The sequence below is a fragment of the Fundulus heteroclitus genome, chromosome 15 (genome assembly GCF_011125445.2).
Source record: "Fundulus heteroclitus isolate FHET01 chromosome 15, MU-UCD_Fhet_4.1, whole genome shotgun sequence".
NCBI classification, from domain to species: Eukaryota; Metazoa; Chordata; class Actinopteri; order Cyprinodontiformes; family Fundulidae; genus Fundulus; species Fundulus heteroclitus.
This window is the reverse complement of record NC_046375.1, coordinates 20,820,951-20,838,881: the sequence shown is the minus strand read 5'-3', so window position 1 is coordinate 20,838,881 and position 17,931 is coordinate 20,820,951. Positions and strand designations below refer to the sequence as shown.

Here is a 17,931-nt window from a genome sequence, read left to right as displayed (position 1 = left end):
CACACCCCACACAACAGGAATTTCTTTTAAGATAGTCGGGTTCTGTCGGAAGGGGAAGATTGAGGCAAAATTGGGGCTAATTCTCTTGCTATGTGACAGCCCTAGGAGACCGAATTTTCAAAAAAAAAAAATTCGCCATCAGTCTGGGGGTGAGCAGAGTGGGACCCTTCATAACCGTGGGCCAAATTTCCCGACTATTGTAAGATCCTACCCTCTGAGTCCTTGCAATTCCAAAACACACACAAAAATGGTTGGGTACTTTTGCATTATTAAAAGAAAGGCATAGTATCCTAACTTTGAGTAAATGCTGTTGGAAGTCTGTTTAATCTGAAATTAAGATGAAAACAAAAACCTGATTAATAGAAAATAAATGCTTCTTATTATATCTAATGTTTCCTATTTTAAGCAGATTTTAATTTCTCAGTAAAACTCTTGCCCTAAAGAAAAAAGAAATTTCCATCTGCTTGTGTGTCAACTTTGCAGTATTTTGAATTGTGGTAAGGGGCTGCAAAAAAATACTAAGAGAGGAGATAATGACCCCAAGCCAAACTTTGGACATGCTAGATGTACACCTTTTTCATAGAAACAGTGTTAATTGATGGTTGTAACCTCCTTAATCACAATATGTATTTCATTGACGTTGAATATTTTTATGATTGGATTGAATTGAGGTCCACATCACTCCTAACCAGTTTGAGAAAGTGATTCATATATTCGTTAGCCTAAATCTTTCTTGGATTACTTCAACCCTTTGTATGTTGGTGTCAATTAACACATTTTGCACAGATGCAATCTATGCAAAATGCAAGAGCTTGCCTCCTAACAACCCTGTATTGAATTTATTCAACTGGCTTCTTATTTATTACAGAATACAGTTTAAAGTTACTGCTAACTTTAAAAAACTCTTAATGGCCTGGCACCACATTACTTATCCGATTGGTTTTACTCTTACTATCCAGCCAGGATTCTTGGATCAGCAGGTCCCTTGCTCTTCGAGACCCCCAGATCAAGATTAATACCCAGTGGTAAGAGATCTTTTTCAGTGGTGGCCCTTAAGCTCTGCAAAAGTCTGCTTTTGAAAATCAAAGCGGTTCAAACTACTGATCAGTATAAGGCTCTGCTTGAAACGAACACACATTAAAACAAATGCTTCTCAGTGGCTTTCAATTCTGGTTAGGCAGAACGGCTCTGTCTTTGTTAAGCAATTTTTATTTTGTATTTTTCTTCTATTACCTCAGCACTTTGGTCAGTGGTGGTTGTTCTTTAGATGTGATGTATAAGTAAATTTAATTTCCACTTTTTAGTCTTTCTAAAATAGCTAATTGACATCTTAGTCCTAAACCTAACCCCTACCTCAGAAAAGAACTGAGGACCTTTTTTCACTCCTCACTTTACATCGTAGTCCTCACTTTGCTAGTAAAATGAGCAAAAATGGTTCTCACTCAGCTGAAAGTACAAGAACACACACACAAAGAGGAGAAAAACATCTATGGATTGAAAAACATGTGGAAAGTAACTTGCCAAGTGATGTCAGCTTTTGCAAGTTCAGTGGACTGGCAAAAAAACAGTCTGTAGCGGCTCTTGCCCTCCTCAGAGTAAACAATGGTCCTTTAGGAATATATATAAAAAAAATTCTAGTAGCAGTACATCTTTCCATCCATTTTCTCACCCACTCGCTTATTCACTTATTTCCTTTACGCCCTTAATCCTGTTCAGGGATGCGGGGAAGCTGGAGCCTATCCCAGCAGCCAAGCCTGGATTGCAGAGCCAACACAGAGACAAACAACCATGGCAACATGCACTCATATCGAAGGACAATTTAGAATCATTGATTATGATTTTCAACCGTGGGAGAGAACTTGAGTTCCTGGACAAAATCCTTGCAGGCCCAGGGAGATCATAGGTGTGGCTTTCATGGAGTATTTAGACATTTGTTACAGTATATACCTAGTGGGTAGTGTATTTTGTGCAAATTGTAGCTAATGCAACATTTCTGCCATAAATCTGTCTCCATGAAAAACTTTATTTGATTATTATATCCATCAGCTCCACTGTTATTTCAGTTGATCTGTAAATATAGCAAAATAAATAGAATATTTGTCCATTCACTAGATAGAGTACACAGTGCACAACATTTGATTAACCTAGCCACAGGAAGCTTAAAGCAGAGTTACAAAAACACACCAAAAAGACAAATAAGAAGGAGGAGCTGTCTGTTCTTTCTCCCTTTGCATTTTCTCTATTTCCTCTGTTCCCTCTCTTACTTCCATCTCCCATTCAGTTTGTTGCTTTTTGTATGCTCCTTTCATCTGTTCTTGTCTGTCCTTTGTGTCCTTGCTCTAAGGCCAGAGAATTAAAGATATTCCTTTTTTCTCAATGTCTGTTTTTAACAGCCCCCTATGTGACTCTGTAGTTTAAATGACTTACTGCTTTTCCCCTTCATTTTGGCTTTAAACCTTTGTTTTTGACACTGATAAAAAAAGTCATGTTGTGCAGGATAGAGACTCTTTTGTCACCATCTTCACCTTGTAGATACAACAGCACTACCCTGCAGCTAACAGGGCACAATATCCATTCCACTTCCTCCAACTTCACCGTCACCACTTCTGTTTCAGAGAAAAACGTCTAACGCCAGATTCACACTCTCTTCATTCCTTATATGCACTACACTTCCATAATGTGTGGTGCGGCAATCCAAAACTGACTATGTGTAGGATCAGTTCATTCGAAAGCCCCCCTCCCCATTTATTTTCAAATAATACCGTATTTGCTTTATACTTCCTGTGTCTGACTTCCTCTCTGGCTCAACTGGTTTTAAGAAAGTGACGCATTTTGCTCCGTCACCCTTTAAGAATAGACTCGATCAGTATTTCTGATGGACAAGCAATAGCAACACTGAGCTTGTGGAAAATATCCCCTTGACTAGAATGGCTTTTATTTGGACAGAACAGGGAATGCACAGAGGATTGCATCTGTGAGAATGAAGGGTAAAACCTGCAGCACCGGCAATTCATCTCTTGATGGCAGTATCTGTCCTCTATGTCTGTCCTAACTGTGGTGCGCCAAATACTTCTGTGGCAGGCACAGAAATTTGAAGGTAGTCAAGAGCACAATATATTTTTTGCCTTTGTTGCCATGGTCATATTAGCATTTCTGAGCACCTGAAAACAATTTTTGTTTAAATATTCCCTTTGTCTTGAGATTTTGGGTTTACTCTGCTTTTCTCTCATCTTTGGATTTTTAAATCCTTTTGATGGACACCGCTGTATTCATCTCCTTGTCGTATTCCCTCCTGGTGCTTAATTTCCAAATTAGCAAGGGTATTGTTCCAGTGGGTTGGGTTCCAACATAACGAATTTCTCCTTCAAGCTTGCAATTTTACAGACGAAAAAAAAGTTTTTTTTCCTCTGAAAGGACAGATGTAGGACATTTCTTCACCCACTGTCTTCTGCTGATCCTTGGTGTTCAAAACCTGACTGATAAGTGAATTATTAAACCAAAAGAAAAGCTTTGTCTTTGATTGCCATTTTGTTCTACACTTTGTTAGAAAGGTACTTGTAACCATCATCTCGCAACACATTGTGTTGGTGTTTTTGTGATGTTACGAGAAGTCAAGCCTCCTTTACCAGCCCTTTATTTTTAATAATTTAAGCATTTGATTATTTTCGTACACAATTTGTAAGTGCTTACATAAACTAAATGGCATGGCCCTCTGTCAGATTTTTCTAAAAAGCCTCCACAGTCCGCATTCTCAAGGGACCATATTTTGTTGCCACCCTTCTGTGACAAAGATTATACAGAAATGTCTAGCTGTTATGCTCCTACTGCTTTCTGCCATCCAGCCAAACCCTGGTCCTATCCCTCGTCCTCATTGCTCATATGATGAACCTTTGTGTTCATTAACTATAAACTCCACTGTGGTATCAAATAAGTCAGAGATGCTTTATAATTCAAATAGATATTTCAATCTGAAAAACTCACAGAGAAAGAAATGGCAATTAGAAGGATTTTATTGAAACGATAATTTAAGTCTTTGGCGCTCAGACCTCGGCAGGAACATAAATGCTGAATTATACTTTAATATGCATAAGTAGATGTATGACAACAGGGATGTTCCCCCAGGTCTGAAACTGGTGGTGGAGTGGAGATAGAAGAAGTTTGTTCAGTCCATATGATGATCTCTTTAAGATAAATGTCCAACTTGCATGAACTGTCCATGATGAGCAAGCTTAAAGCGACTGTGGAGAAGAAAAACTCCCCTTTGGGAAGAAACCTCTGGCAGAACCGGGCCCAACATGGTGGTCTTCTGCCGGACCAATAACGAGGTGATAGGGAGTGCTGAAGACTGGGAGAAAACACTCTGATGGGTTGAGGATGGAGGAACGTCATGGAAGCTAGATGAACTCAGCTACGATGGTGGAGAAGGGGTTAGGGGTGGGTTGAATCGGACATCTGATTCGTAATCCGACATTCCGACATAATGCGATGCTGTTTGCGCTTGCTGGTTAGCAGGCTGAGACGTGGATTTGAAGTTGCTTTTAAGATGAGCGCGGGATGCTGATTGGGCTTCATGGAGGTGCAGTTCGTAGCTGATTGGCACACATCAGAGGCGGATCGGCCTCTGATTGGATGGAGGCAGCCGATGAGTTTCTTCAATTGAACTTCCGCTTTAGCTTCATTTCATTGCCTCTCAATCCTTTGCACTGCTTTTGTTTTGCCCCTGCTGAAAGGTGATGATGCTCATGTATTAAACAATTATCATCCCATATCAAAACTTTGTATTTTAGCCAAGATTTCAGAGGCTACAAAGACATACAGACACATTGCAATACAAAAACAAAGAGAACAAGACAAGATCCATGTGAAAATACAGAAAGATAACAATGAAATAAGACAGCCTTACTAAAATGTGGCAGAAATATGGGACAATAAAAGTTTGCGAAAGAGTAAATAAATAGGAACTGTTCTACATCCCAGCACAACACATGTGTAAATATTGCAACCACAATAACAAGCACTAAAACGACCAATAATATAAGTTAATTTTAAAAAGTAATTAATAGGTGAAACCCAATATAAAATACACAGGAAAATGACAGTTTCCGCCATGCAACCAGATAAGTGGTCATGATTTATTAAGATAGATGGAAGTGGGGAGAAAGAATAATTTAAGCAGTTGCTTTTGCAACAAATAATTCTAGCGTTTATCCGAACGTGGTAGTTTATCTGAGAAAAGTGGGATGGGTCCTGCAAGATCCTTTTTGCGTGTTTGATTGCAGAGCCCGCATAAACAGACTACAAGGGCATAGGCTGAAAATCTTACCCTAATTACAACTGTGCTGCCCTTTTAATTGACCCACATTTGACACTGTTGATCATAATATCCTTTGTCTTAAACTGTCAGATATTGGTTTATCTGATAATGCCATATCTTGGTTTTCAAATGATCTGTTAAATTGTAGACAATTTGTGCAACACAGTGGTCTGTCATCAGACTACTTAAACATCACAAAAGGTTTGCCACAGGGTTCCATTTTAGGTCCAGCACTGTTTTCAATTAATGTAAACGGTGTCGGTGAAAACATTACTGATACATGTATACATTTTTATGCTGAAGAAATAGTGGTTTACTACAGCACAGAAACTGTTATTGCTGTAATTGGGTATCTGTGGTATGCATTTGACTTGTTTCAATCTGACTAATCCTAAATGCAGAGATGACAAGTAAGAAAGTATAAGTACTTTACAAACACAATGCTGAAGTAAAAATTACATTTTGGAAACAGCTTTGTCAATTTTATTTCATTCATTTTGTTTTCATTCCAGATTGTCATTGTTAAAAAGAAAAAAAAAGATAATCCAGGCAAATTGTGCCTCTGGGACAAAGTGAATTTGATTATAATTAGAGGGGGTACTGCTCCATGTTGTTTCCCCCCAAAAAACTTAAGTAGACAAAGTAAACAAAGAAGAACATAGCAGCTGGATGTAGCTTAGCATGACGATGTCTGTAGCAGAGAATAGTACAGAATGTCAGTGAAATGTGCCAACCAAGCACCAGCAAGAAGATTGGTTGCCAAGAAGAGCAGACTTTTGTACAGTGGTCTCAAACTCTAGTCCTCAAGGGCCATTGTCCTTCCGACTTTTAGATGTGTCTCTGCTTCAACACACCTGACTCTATGAGCTCATTAGCCGAGCTCTGCAGAGCTTGACTGCATGCTTGTGAGGTATTTTAAACATTCGATTCAGGCGTGTAGGGTGTGCACTATAGACCCCTCTGGTGTGGCTCAGGATTTTTTCCCTTAATGGCAATTTTAGTCTTACTTTTCCTTTTGTACTTTAAGTAGTCATGAAACCAGTACTTTTATACTTTTACTTCAGTAAAAGGTTTGTGTTGATACTGGAATTCTACGTAAATGTCTTTAAACCCTAGTATCTATACTTCTGCCTGATTAACCAATGTGAATACTTTTGACACCTGCCTGAATGATAATTAGAGAAAGGTCATGCTGTTTGCTAACAAAAAGAAGGTTCCACAAACTCTTATTTCCTTAAAAAGCAGGTACACCAATATAATTTGTTGTGGTTAACAAGTATAAGACTGGCGATGTGGATGCACAATTCTGCAGCCACATTAGTTTAGCTTTGTTTTATTTCTAGTTTTTACTCTGAAATATTTCTGTTTGTTTTTCACTTGGGTTGCAGAGGATAGTGTTTACAAAACACTAAAAAATGTGTTTTGGTCCAATTTCTTACATTGCAAAAACCTGGCCTTTTAACAGGGGTGTGCTGAGTTTATAAGCATGCTGTATATAAAATATCTTAATCTCTCATTACACTTTCAATTTAATATTTGTTCATTCCTCGATCTTCTAAGGACTTCTTTTCATAAATGGCATCTTTTGACAAAACCATGTGAAAACTAAAAAAACATGGATCCCTTTTTTATACCAGTCTCAGTTTGTGGATAAAGTAGGAGCACTCTCATGATTGCTTTATCTACTTACCTGTTGCAAAATACAAAAGGGAACCTCTTTTTCATGGTTGACAAAAAGAAAATGCAAATGTGCCACCTAGAGCAAAGTAGATTCTGCTTTTATGAGAGAGAGAGAGAGAGAGAGAGAGAGAGAGAGAGAGAGACAGAGAGAGAGAGAGAGAGAGAGAGACAGAGAGAGAGAGATGACTGAGGCAGCAGTGAGCTGGTATTTCTTCCGGTAAGCTGGTATTTCTTCCGATGCCTACAAAAGTACCGAATCTAGTAACCATCTCTAATCATTATATATACTCTATCTATCCATTAGGGATGTTATGAGATAAGCCAAGGCTTCGAGGTGATGCTGAAATAATTCATTTGTTTAAGCAACAAAATCTTATTTTCAGATTTATTTATTTTTTTGTATTTTGTAATATTTTTCTTAGTTCTTGTATAGTTCTTGAGTATTAAAACAATGCTGTCGCAGGCAACCAGCCTTGTAAAACCTCAGGGCTCTGTTTTTTGACATTCTCCTCCACTTTATTTTCCTTTTTGTCTATCATTTCTCACTTTTTCCTTCTTTTCCCACTTGTTCCCCCTCATTTGTTTTATCACTCCTAGTGATTCCACCTGTATAGTTATTGCAAGAGAAACATACATAACTGTTCCCCAGTAAGATATTTCTTTCCCTCTTTCTGACCATAATTTCAGATGTATAGTTTAATTTTTTGCCTTGTCTGCTTCAGGTCAGCATTACTTTCATAAGAAATCTTAGGAAGGGTTCCAGCTCAGATTTCTTTGCTCACCTCACTTGGTTCAACATAAGAAACGAGTGACACTAAAATATTTCAAAGATATCTTTTTTTTATTTTAAAAGTTTGGTATCCCAAAAGCCACTTTGGTATGTCTATTTTTATTCAATTGAACAACGATCACAGAGAAAGGAACTAAATCTCATTCCAGGCAATGTATTTATACCCCAGTCACAGCACTGCGAAGTACATGAAACTCACTTTTTCATTGCGCATTATCAGACAAAGTTCAAAAGAAAATCCTTTATCCAAATACACATGCAATATATGCAATATGTGCACCTCATATATACTGTGACACTCTTATTCTTAGTGATGGCGTATTCAGGAACGTGACATTACATGATATTTTTAAAACATACAAGAGTTTTATTTTCAGCTCAAATTAAATGCACAACTAGAAATGGCAACCTCTGACAAAGCTCTATCTTCAGTTCATGGTCCATTCAGTACCTTCCAAGCAGAAAGGTAATACTCTTGTTTTCTGGAGTAGATTCCTACGTTGGCTTTCTGATTTGATCCTGGTTACTGTGGTGGCAATGCCAGGGGAAGAGAAACAGCCCCAGAAAACTATACTGGTTCCTGAAAATCTTCCTGTAATGGGAGTGCACTTTTGTATGACCTTGGCAACAATCAAGACTGTGCAGAATATAATTTTGCAGTTCACACTTTTTGAATAAGTCCTCAGATTTTTTTAATTTTTATATGGTCTACTTGTCTTTGTGAAGTCAGCGGTCTTGCACATTTGCAGAAATGCAATATTTATAATTACACTGCTTTCTGTTTGCAGGTTGTCAGGATTCATGCTGCCCTCGCCTATTGTCAGCAGTGGCTCCATACTGGCTTTGTGGTTTACAACAGACTTTGCTGTGAGTGCACAGGGCTTCAAAGCTGTATATGAAGGTAAGAACATGTGTTAGTGTGCTTAATGATACACAAACACTGCTGGAACACATTCTGAAGAAAATAAATGGATTCAAAATCATTCGAATAAGTTCATATGGAATTTGGTATTTCCTCCATCTGTAATTATCTCCAATTCAGATTGTCTTTTGTGTCACTGCCTAAGCAAATGATTGCATTTTTTAGCTTAGAATCACATTTGTTTTTGGCTTCAGTCAGGCATGACTTTGTATTGTCCGAAGAACACAGGCAAGAAATGCTTGTTAATCAAGCCCTGATTAACATCTTAAAAAAATCTCTTGGCTTGAGGTTAAGCTGTAAGACAGAGCTTGATCAAAATACCTGTAAGTTTTTTGTTACATGGATAAACAAACGATGGATCATAGCTCGGGAATCCCATCTTCCTCAATTAGTAATATTTTATATAAATTCATTGTAATAATCTATTGACATGTCATGTCTATGTTTGTAATTTTTCTGCAGTGAAAGACACATTTTCATAATCTTGCCTGCAAGCTGCAAGTTCGTGGTATTTATGCATTCACAAACACACGAGAATCTGTTGGGTCCCGCTCTGGTCTCAACTGATCAGGCCTTGACCAAAAAGGGTTTGGGGCAATCATGTTGCAGTATTATAGTTTAAGATGGGGCATATGGCTGTAATGGAAGCAAGAGCTGCCGAGAACGCACACGTAGCTGCTACTATCACATCTGTTTTGTCAGAATCCAAGATTTCTTCTGAAGCATAACTTGTGGTTTCTCATGGCACCAGTTGCTTAAAACATTCTCATTTGATACCATGATTGGCTAAAACTAACCTTTGGTAGGTGGGCACTGGGTGTCACTTCACCCAATCAGCTTGGAAAATGTCCCTACTTTCCCCGAATGGATTTGATGGGAGCAGGCCAAGATTTATTGTTTGCAGAACGGAGAGTTCTACACATCAATTTGGCTGGCCAGGTTAACGTTTTCATATCAGTCTGTCTGTTCTTTATTGTGAACATAATAAAGACGAACGTTTCATATTTGGACTTGTTGTAAAAGCTTAGTGTGAGCTTTTATGAAGAGGAAAACACACAATTGTGTTGTGTAATGGTTTATCTATGAACCATAAACTCCAAAGATCAAAGACAAGCAAAAAAGGAACAAATGCACCATGGCTATGTTCACACTGCAGACGCTCAATACCAATTTTTTACTGAAATCTGATTTTTTATTTTAGGTGGCTGTTTATACTACTATTTAATGCAACCACCGTTATACTGCTGTCTGAACAGTTCAAGACTGCAAAAGCGACCCGCATCTGTTGAAAGCAAACCTGGTAGCTTACAAACGTTATTTCGAGAACTTTATTCGTATTTTATCATTTCTGCTTAAAATGTTTGCTTCCTTGGCAATTTTTTTTTTATATGTCCCTGTTTGAGATGATAATGAAACAGACAGGCTTATATCTTTCTTTTTAGCTTTTTCTTTTGTTTTATATACATAGATTTGTTGGACATAGAATATTAACTCTATCTATGTTAGGGAAGGTCATTCATGAATCTTGACATACACCTTTTGGAGTTTATTTCAGAGGGATCCTGCAATTGTATGCAAGAACACAATTTTGTCATGAAGAGCGGCCAGAGCTAATCTAGATCATACATAGATCTGAAAACTTTGATCACAATAATGATACAGTTCCAGTGCGAACAGAACATTTTATGTTGTTGATTTAAAACTAATTTGAAGTTTTTCTTTTTTCGAAAAAAAATCACAGGGAGGATGAATTGCACTCTACTTAGGAAAATGCTGTTCTATTTCAACTACTGGTTTTTATGTCAGGTCAGCCCAATTTCCTTGTTAAAATTATCACAAAGCACATCCTTAGGAAGGCCTATTGCATAATTTACTCTGATAAATGAATGTGTATCTTAAAGCTAACTGCTTGTGTAAGAATTTACTCAAAGATATTTTACATTTCTTCATCTGCACCTGCACCTCCTTTTTTCAAATCATCTCCCAAAATCTAAATTTAAAGGTGGTGAAAATCTCCAGTTAGATCTAGAGCATGTATATTTGACGTGTGCGTAACAGTGGCTTTTAAGATGTAAACTATATGTCTGATCACTGTCCATGCATTGACCTCATTTGAAGAAGGATACAGCTTAAATACATGAACTATTCAACCTATAAAGAAGGATGAACCACCTACAAGGTGCAGAAAGAAGGGATGGAAAATTTACTTTTTCTTCTCAATTATACATCCGAGTTGATGTATAATCAGCAATAGAAACTTTTCAGAGGCTGTTAAAAGGATTAATATTTTTATTTTGTTTCTGGCTCCTTTATATCCCCTTTTTTATCGCCTGAACTCATACGTCTCGCGCATGCTCTCCTCGAAAGGAAGCTTAACAATTCATAAATTGATTTGTGTACAGAGTGCATCAGTAGAGAGGCCACGGTTAGAGGTGGTTTACCACTCTAATACCCTCTGATACAGACATCTTGGTTTTAATTGTTTGTATTGACACAATCTGATCTATTCAGATGAAAGATGAAAATTATTGTTGGACTAAACCTTTGGTGGAGCAGCGTTATTTTTCCCAATAGCATGTCCTTTCCTACTGGAACAGGACTGCAGCAAGGTGGCAAAATAAACACTGAGAAAAATATTTACGACCTCTGAAGTCCAGTGCTATTTAAATTGATAATCTGAATACATTTTTACTTCCACTATATTCAGTGTGTTTCAGACACCATGTCTTGGCTTACTCTTGAAAGGATTTATTGTGGTATTCTGAATCAGAATGACTAATTTGATGAGATCTTGGGTTCTTTCCTGATGCATCTTTCAAATCTTCAACTCACTGCGGTTCCTGCTGCATTATAAACTGATCCATTTAGTATAGGTTTGGTTATCATAAGTTCTTCAGCACTGGATCATGTTAACATGTCCAGATTGGCAGTGATTGGCAAGCAGATCCTTTACGTCCTGTAGTTTGCAAGGTGGGGCTTTCCTGGATCAGTAGTGCGATATGGCGAATAAGGAGTCTGGGTGAAAAACTAAAATTCATAATTGTGCTCCTTAAACAATCTCTAAACCATCTTTGCTGAAGCAGGCTTCTTCCTACTGAAAGAGACCATAGCCATTAGATAATATTTCCTTCCATATGTTTTTGTATGCTATTCATCTGTCAGTGGTCACAATTGTATGCCTGAAAAGTGAATAAAATATCTTAGAAATTCACAAAATAATATATATATATATTGCAATTGCAAAATCTTATATTAACATTAACTTAACCTTTAATGTTTTGGCCATCATACACAGTTGAATAAAAATTTGCAGCAATCCATTGGTAACGGGGATGATTTGTTTTGCACTCCATGTAAAAAGCAAAACAAAATTTAAAAGTCTCTGTCATCTTAATATCATGCCAACAACAAAAGATCTAAGCAATAAAACCAGTAACTAAATATTTTTTCATTGGTTAGATTTTGATTCGCATTTAAAAAAAAATGCATAGCTTGGATAAAATATTTACACAGCTTTACTCTTTCATATTCATACAAAAAGTTGTAAAATTAGATCATAGATTGATGTGAATTTGTTTTCATATACATGTTGCACCTTTTTGTGTCATTTTTTTGGAATGACTCACTTAATGTATTTAAGTTTAGCTTTTGAGACAGCCAACATTTCAAACATCTGTTGTCCTTTTAGCCACTCTCCCTTTATTTTTACCTTCCCAACATCACATTTTTTCCGCACCTTCGCCTTTAGTTCATTTTAAGTGGGGTTAAGTTTTATCTTTTCATTGTGGTTAAGAGCTTGTATCTGTGTCAATTTGCTCCTCTTTAGTCATGGCCATTGCTTCTTAAATACCCTTCCTAGTTTTCATCCTGTTAATACACAAACCTAAAAAGAACTGTACTTCTTACTAATTCTAAAATCATCTACGTAAATGGTTGCTCCACAGTTGGCTAAAAGAGTGACGGTAAGAATGAGAAAGAAATGATGCAATGAAATGTTATAAAGGAAATCTTAATGGTAGAAGTAAATAAATACAAGTTTGACAAGCACTTAGGCAAGACAAGATATTGTCAGATATTATCCCCTGAAGTAGAAAGTGATATAAAGAGAATGAAAGTGCAAAAGAGATAATCTACTAATAAAGAGGTCTGGGAAGAATGACATGACACACAGTAAATAGAATGAAGTAAATAGTAATTGTTTCTTTATTGAGATAAGAATTAAATAAGTCTTAAAAAGAGCTGAAAAGGGTCTTAAAATGCCTTTCAGAATTTGGTAATGTTGTGACTGTACAGATAAAGTAAAGATTGCTGTATTTTGGTTACTGCAATAAGAAAAACAAAGGTTTGGGATAATCTAAAATATGTTTGTACTCTCACCGCTGCCCTATCAGTTGTCACACATGCAGCCTTTGCTATAGATCTGTTTGAAAAAGAATGCATTAATCAAGTTTGTCCTCTCTGCTACAGCTTCAAAGTGTTTTATTTTCATTTGTAACAAATGCCATTTCGATAATCTTTTGGAGGGAACTAGAAGCTTAATAAATGTTTAGTACACTCAATACTAAAAGTCATAAATATTTCAGATGTAAGTGGCAGGCTGCTTCACCTTAAATTGATTTCCAATTGTCCTTAGTAACATTAACCTCTACCAGCACTTCCCTTGAGTGTTTGTTAAGTGCTTTTACCTGTAAAATTAAAACCTCATGCTTGACTTTCTTGTTCTCAATGACTGAACTGTGTGTATTGCCAGCATGTTTGGAAGCTGCTGTTAAAGCAGCGGTGGTGCTAATGATTTAACATGACACTATTCCCCTTTTAAAGTGTTCAGGAATCTATAATTTGTAGTGAATAATATAAAACATACTGAGTTAAATTAATCACCTTGCCCAAATTTAATGGTCTACTGATGGTAAGGATCCATATACAACCTTAAAAATATGATTTGTTACAAACAGAACGGTCTTGGTCTAATGATGGATTGGTGACCGTGGGTTGATACTCCAGTTAAACGGAGCAATATGGACTGAGCTTGATATTATAGACAACATGTGCTCCATTAACATGATGCAAATATGATATAACACCACTTGTTTACTTCCCATTGTGTACCCTACAAGTACACCTCGTGATCAAGCTTTCAGCTGGAAAATTCTCCTGTGTCCTTCTCTATCCTCGGACTTAATGATGCCAATGAGTTTGTAAGCTTACTGAAATCAAATGTGACCTTTAAAGGTGACATGTTAATTTTGTAATGTTACTGTAATGTCAAGCAATTATGTATTTATTTATTAGTATAGTATATTTGTTTTGTGATGCATAGCGATAAAACAGTAGTTGCCTTGCACACCTTTAAACAAAGAAAGGGTTAGAAAGCAAACGCACATTAGATATCGTTAACGTAGACTATGTCACATTAAGTGTGATCATTATAAACCTTCCTAAACAATGATAATTTATGCAATGGCTCAAATTCTAAGAAGCTTTAACTGTCAAAAATGACTACCGCCCAACACTAATCAGCAAGTTAGTCTGTGTCAGGTGGTCATGTCAGCTTGCAGAATGGTTTGACCTTTCCAGGAAAAGATGCTTTGGTGATCACTCTTTTAAATAAGCAAAACACAAATGGAGTAAATTCATGCATAATCCAATATATAAAAAGATTCAGGGAGTCTGTGCTGTTTACATGGTAAACATGGGATCACCTTTGAAGACATTTGCGGGGCACAGTGTTCAGCTCTTTCTAATAAAATAACTTCAATCCCTAGTGCACTTGAGGTTTGTCATAAAATCTCTCCCAAAATAATCTCTGCTAAGCATACTAAGCACAAGCTCACCTTAAATGGGTGAAAAGACAAGTAATGTGTGTTCTCAGTCCAGATGAGGGGGCATTTTTGTTTGCTTTTGAGAAATAAAGGTGTTAGGCTCTACGCGCTAAAGTGGAGAACCATGTTATCTGCAAAAAGTGCAAAAGCCGACCACTTTAAGCCATGGAGGTGTGTCAGTGCCCACATCATGACTGACTTGCTGATCTGTCTCCTATGAAAATGTAGAGAGCATCACTAAGAAAAGAAGCAAAGCACTGGCAATGCATGTTGAGCAGCTGAAGTCTTGCATTCAGTCATATTGAACAAAGATTGGATTCACAACACATTGCTCTAAATATTTAGGGAGGTAAAGATACCCATCAAGAGAAAAATATGCAAATATTCACTTCTAAGTATAGTTTACAGTAGCCAGTTAAGCTGACATGCATGAACCTTCTCATTGAAAGATGGCAATGCTAATGACTGTGCAGCCTCCACTGGCATAATACTTGTAAATGGTGACAATGGGTCCATGGTACTATGCAAGGAGACCTGTTTTCTGTTACTTTCTGCTGAGTATGAAAGCATGATCATAGACTTTTTTTTTGCCCATTTGGTTGTCATGTTATCGAGTGCCACTTTTATGCTTAATTAGAATCCTTGCCCGAATATGACTAAAAAATGTTGAAAGGTTGTACCCATTGGCGTTGCACTTTTATTTTTGGTTTCCACCTCCTCTCTCTCTGAGTGTCTTGTCGACTGGTGTAGAATACATTAGGATCACTTTTACGGGCTTCCAAATCTCACTGACCTGATACATGATTTAGTGAACACAGATGCATGAGTCCAATGGCCAAGTGCAACTTGATGAGACATAAAATCATTGCAGGATTGTGACTTGGGGATTTTGTTTCCTTACATATGATGTGCTGCATAAGAAGGATTTCCTTCATTCATTTTTTTCCGAGGCCTCTAGCCAGATCATTTTCTTTGTACTGCTTTTATTTCAAAGACTTTTGCTTTGTACAAATCTCAGAGGCATACAAATAGCTATTGCAGAAAATTGCACTATTATGGAAAAGGATTGTGACATTAAGAATATAAAATGGTTTGCTCCTTGGCTGACAGAGGTGGCAGGATATTGATGTTTAAAATCAATGGGAATTTTAATATTAAAATCATTATTGGTATAGTGCTATATTAGCAGCTATGCAACAGTTCATAGTGAGCCCATTCTTAACTGGCAGAATGCCTTATTACATTTTAAATGCAGATACTTGTTTTTCCTCCATTTGTACAAATCCTAAATCAAATACATAATCTTGGGATATCTATATGTGTGCTGTGTATAACATCCCTTTAGGCAAAGCTGATCCACATTGAACTGACAAATATGGTGACACGTTACCAAGTCTGGGAAAGGAGGATGGGGCCCTGTGGTGGATCATATGTTAGTTAATTTTTTGCCAATAACATTCAAAGCTAGTGTCGCCGATTTTTCCATAAGTTTCATCAAGTCCCTTTTTGAATAACCTCATTAGACCGGCTTACCTTGTTCTTCCGCTCTTCAAGGGGATGCCAGCTTAAAATTCTCCCTAATCCACTGTGGTCTTGTTACTTTCTACTGAGGTCTTTCTCTTCTTGTCATTAACATTAATGCAGTTCTCATATTGACATTGGCGTTACTTGAGCACATCAGAATGATTGGCATGTGGGACAACCAATAGATAAGGTGATACCTCTGGATCTTGAGGGACAGAGGGGGATGAGTATATAATGTCAATGGATGAGAACAGGAACAAAACTCTCTGCCCTTTGAACCGAGGGACATGGATGGTTAGAGTTTTTACAGGCCTGCAGCTCCCACAGAAAGTGATTTTTTTAAATCTCCTTTTTGTGAACACATAATGTATTAATTACTTTCAGGATGGAAGGACCATTTTACCCAGTATTACAAAGTGTTTCTGAACAGGATTACCAACTATAGCTTTAACCCATGTGTGAACATTCCATCCATCCATCCATCCATCCATCCATCCATCCATCCATCCATCCATCCATCCATCCATCCATCCATCCATTATACTTGTAGATAGCATTTTGAATCGTCTTGTTACTGAAAAGTGCTTTATAAATAAACTTGCCTTGCCTAGTGGGGGATTAGTGCCTTTGTCCAGGGTTCACTGAGTGAGAGGATGGATACACTTCCCCACAAATTCCACATCCTCCTTTACTGCTTTATTCCAATCACGTACGTTTACGTCTGTTCGATGGAGCAACTACTTTGTTATTTTAATTAATGAGAACCATCCAAAATTCTCCATCACTTCTACGATCACCGTCAGCAGAAATGCTCTATGTTGTTCACTGTCAAAATACGGAACAAGTCCCATTTTCTGCTCCATTCTGGTCCATCGCACTCCAGCCAGGTCAAGCTCCACAATTGCAACAGTATCAAACAGGAAACAGAATGCTAACAACATGCGGTTTGTCAAAGTAAAATAGGGTAACGAGAGATCGTAACTACAAATTAAAACCTCTTTTGGGTGTGCCGACGGCGCAGCGGGTACCGCGACCCATGTATGGAGGCCTTAGTCCTTGACCCAGGTTCAGCTCTGACCCACGGTCCTTTGCCCCACGTCTCTCCCCCTCTTCCACTCCCCTGCCTGTCAGCCTACTGTGTTAAAAAGTGAGCCACTAGAGCTTGAAAAATCAAAAACAAAGAATCTTTCTAAGCATATATATATATATATATATATATATATATATATATATATATATATATATATATATATATATATATATATAGGCTTTGTATATAAATACAAAATCAAACAGGTTTTTGGTGGCCAATGTGCCAATGATGGAAGTAAAAACATCTGAGTCGATGTATAATCAGCAACAGAGAACTTTTCAGACGCTGTTAAAAGGATGAATGAAAAGTTTGTTTTCTTTCCGGCTCCTTTATATCCCCTTTTTTATCACCTGAACTCAAACCTCTCACACATGCTCTCCTCGAGCTCCAAGGAACTCAGAGTGGAGCAAGACGGAGTAACCGCAGAAGCAGTAGGCTTTGCTTTTCACGGATTCAAAGAGACAGTCTGGGATGGAGCGGATGCGCACAGGAGCGGAGGATGTGGGATTTGGAGGTCAGACTATTTGGCATTCCATCACAGGGCAGTGACCATACTATCTACTCCACTGTAACTAATGCCTGGTAATGTCTTAAAGCACTAACAAATTTTAAAAACATGCAAAGGTCCTTTTGAAAAGCAAGCACAAGATAAATACTTACAATTAACATTTCAATACAAATTCAGTTGGAATGGCAAAGTGATAAAATATCTTTGGGTATAAATATGTCAACATGTATTATCAGTTCATGAATCTTACCTGTTGATATGCATCCTAAACAATTTAA

General features: G+C 37.4%; 1 protein-coding gene across 1 annotated transcript in view; it reads left to right on the top strand.

Moving 5' to 3' along the window:
- Window positions 1–7,176: 7,176 nt before the first annotated feature.
- Window positions 7,177–17,931, top strand: part of csmd1a (CUB and Sushi multiple domains 1a) — a 176,537-nt gene continuing 165,782 nt past the window's right edge. Inside the window, exons 1-2 of the mRNA XM_036147619.1 lie at window positions 7,177–7,211; window positions 8,573–8,685. Of these exons, the coding sequence (XP_036003512.1) occupies window positions 7,177–7,211; window positions 8,573–8,685 (148 nt within the window). The remainder of the gene's footprint in view (window positions 7,212–8,572; window positions 8,686–17,931) is intronic.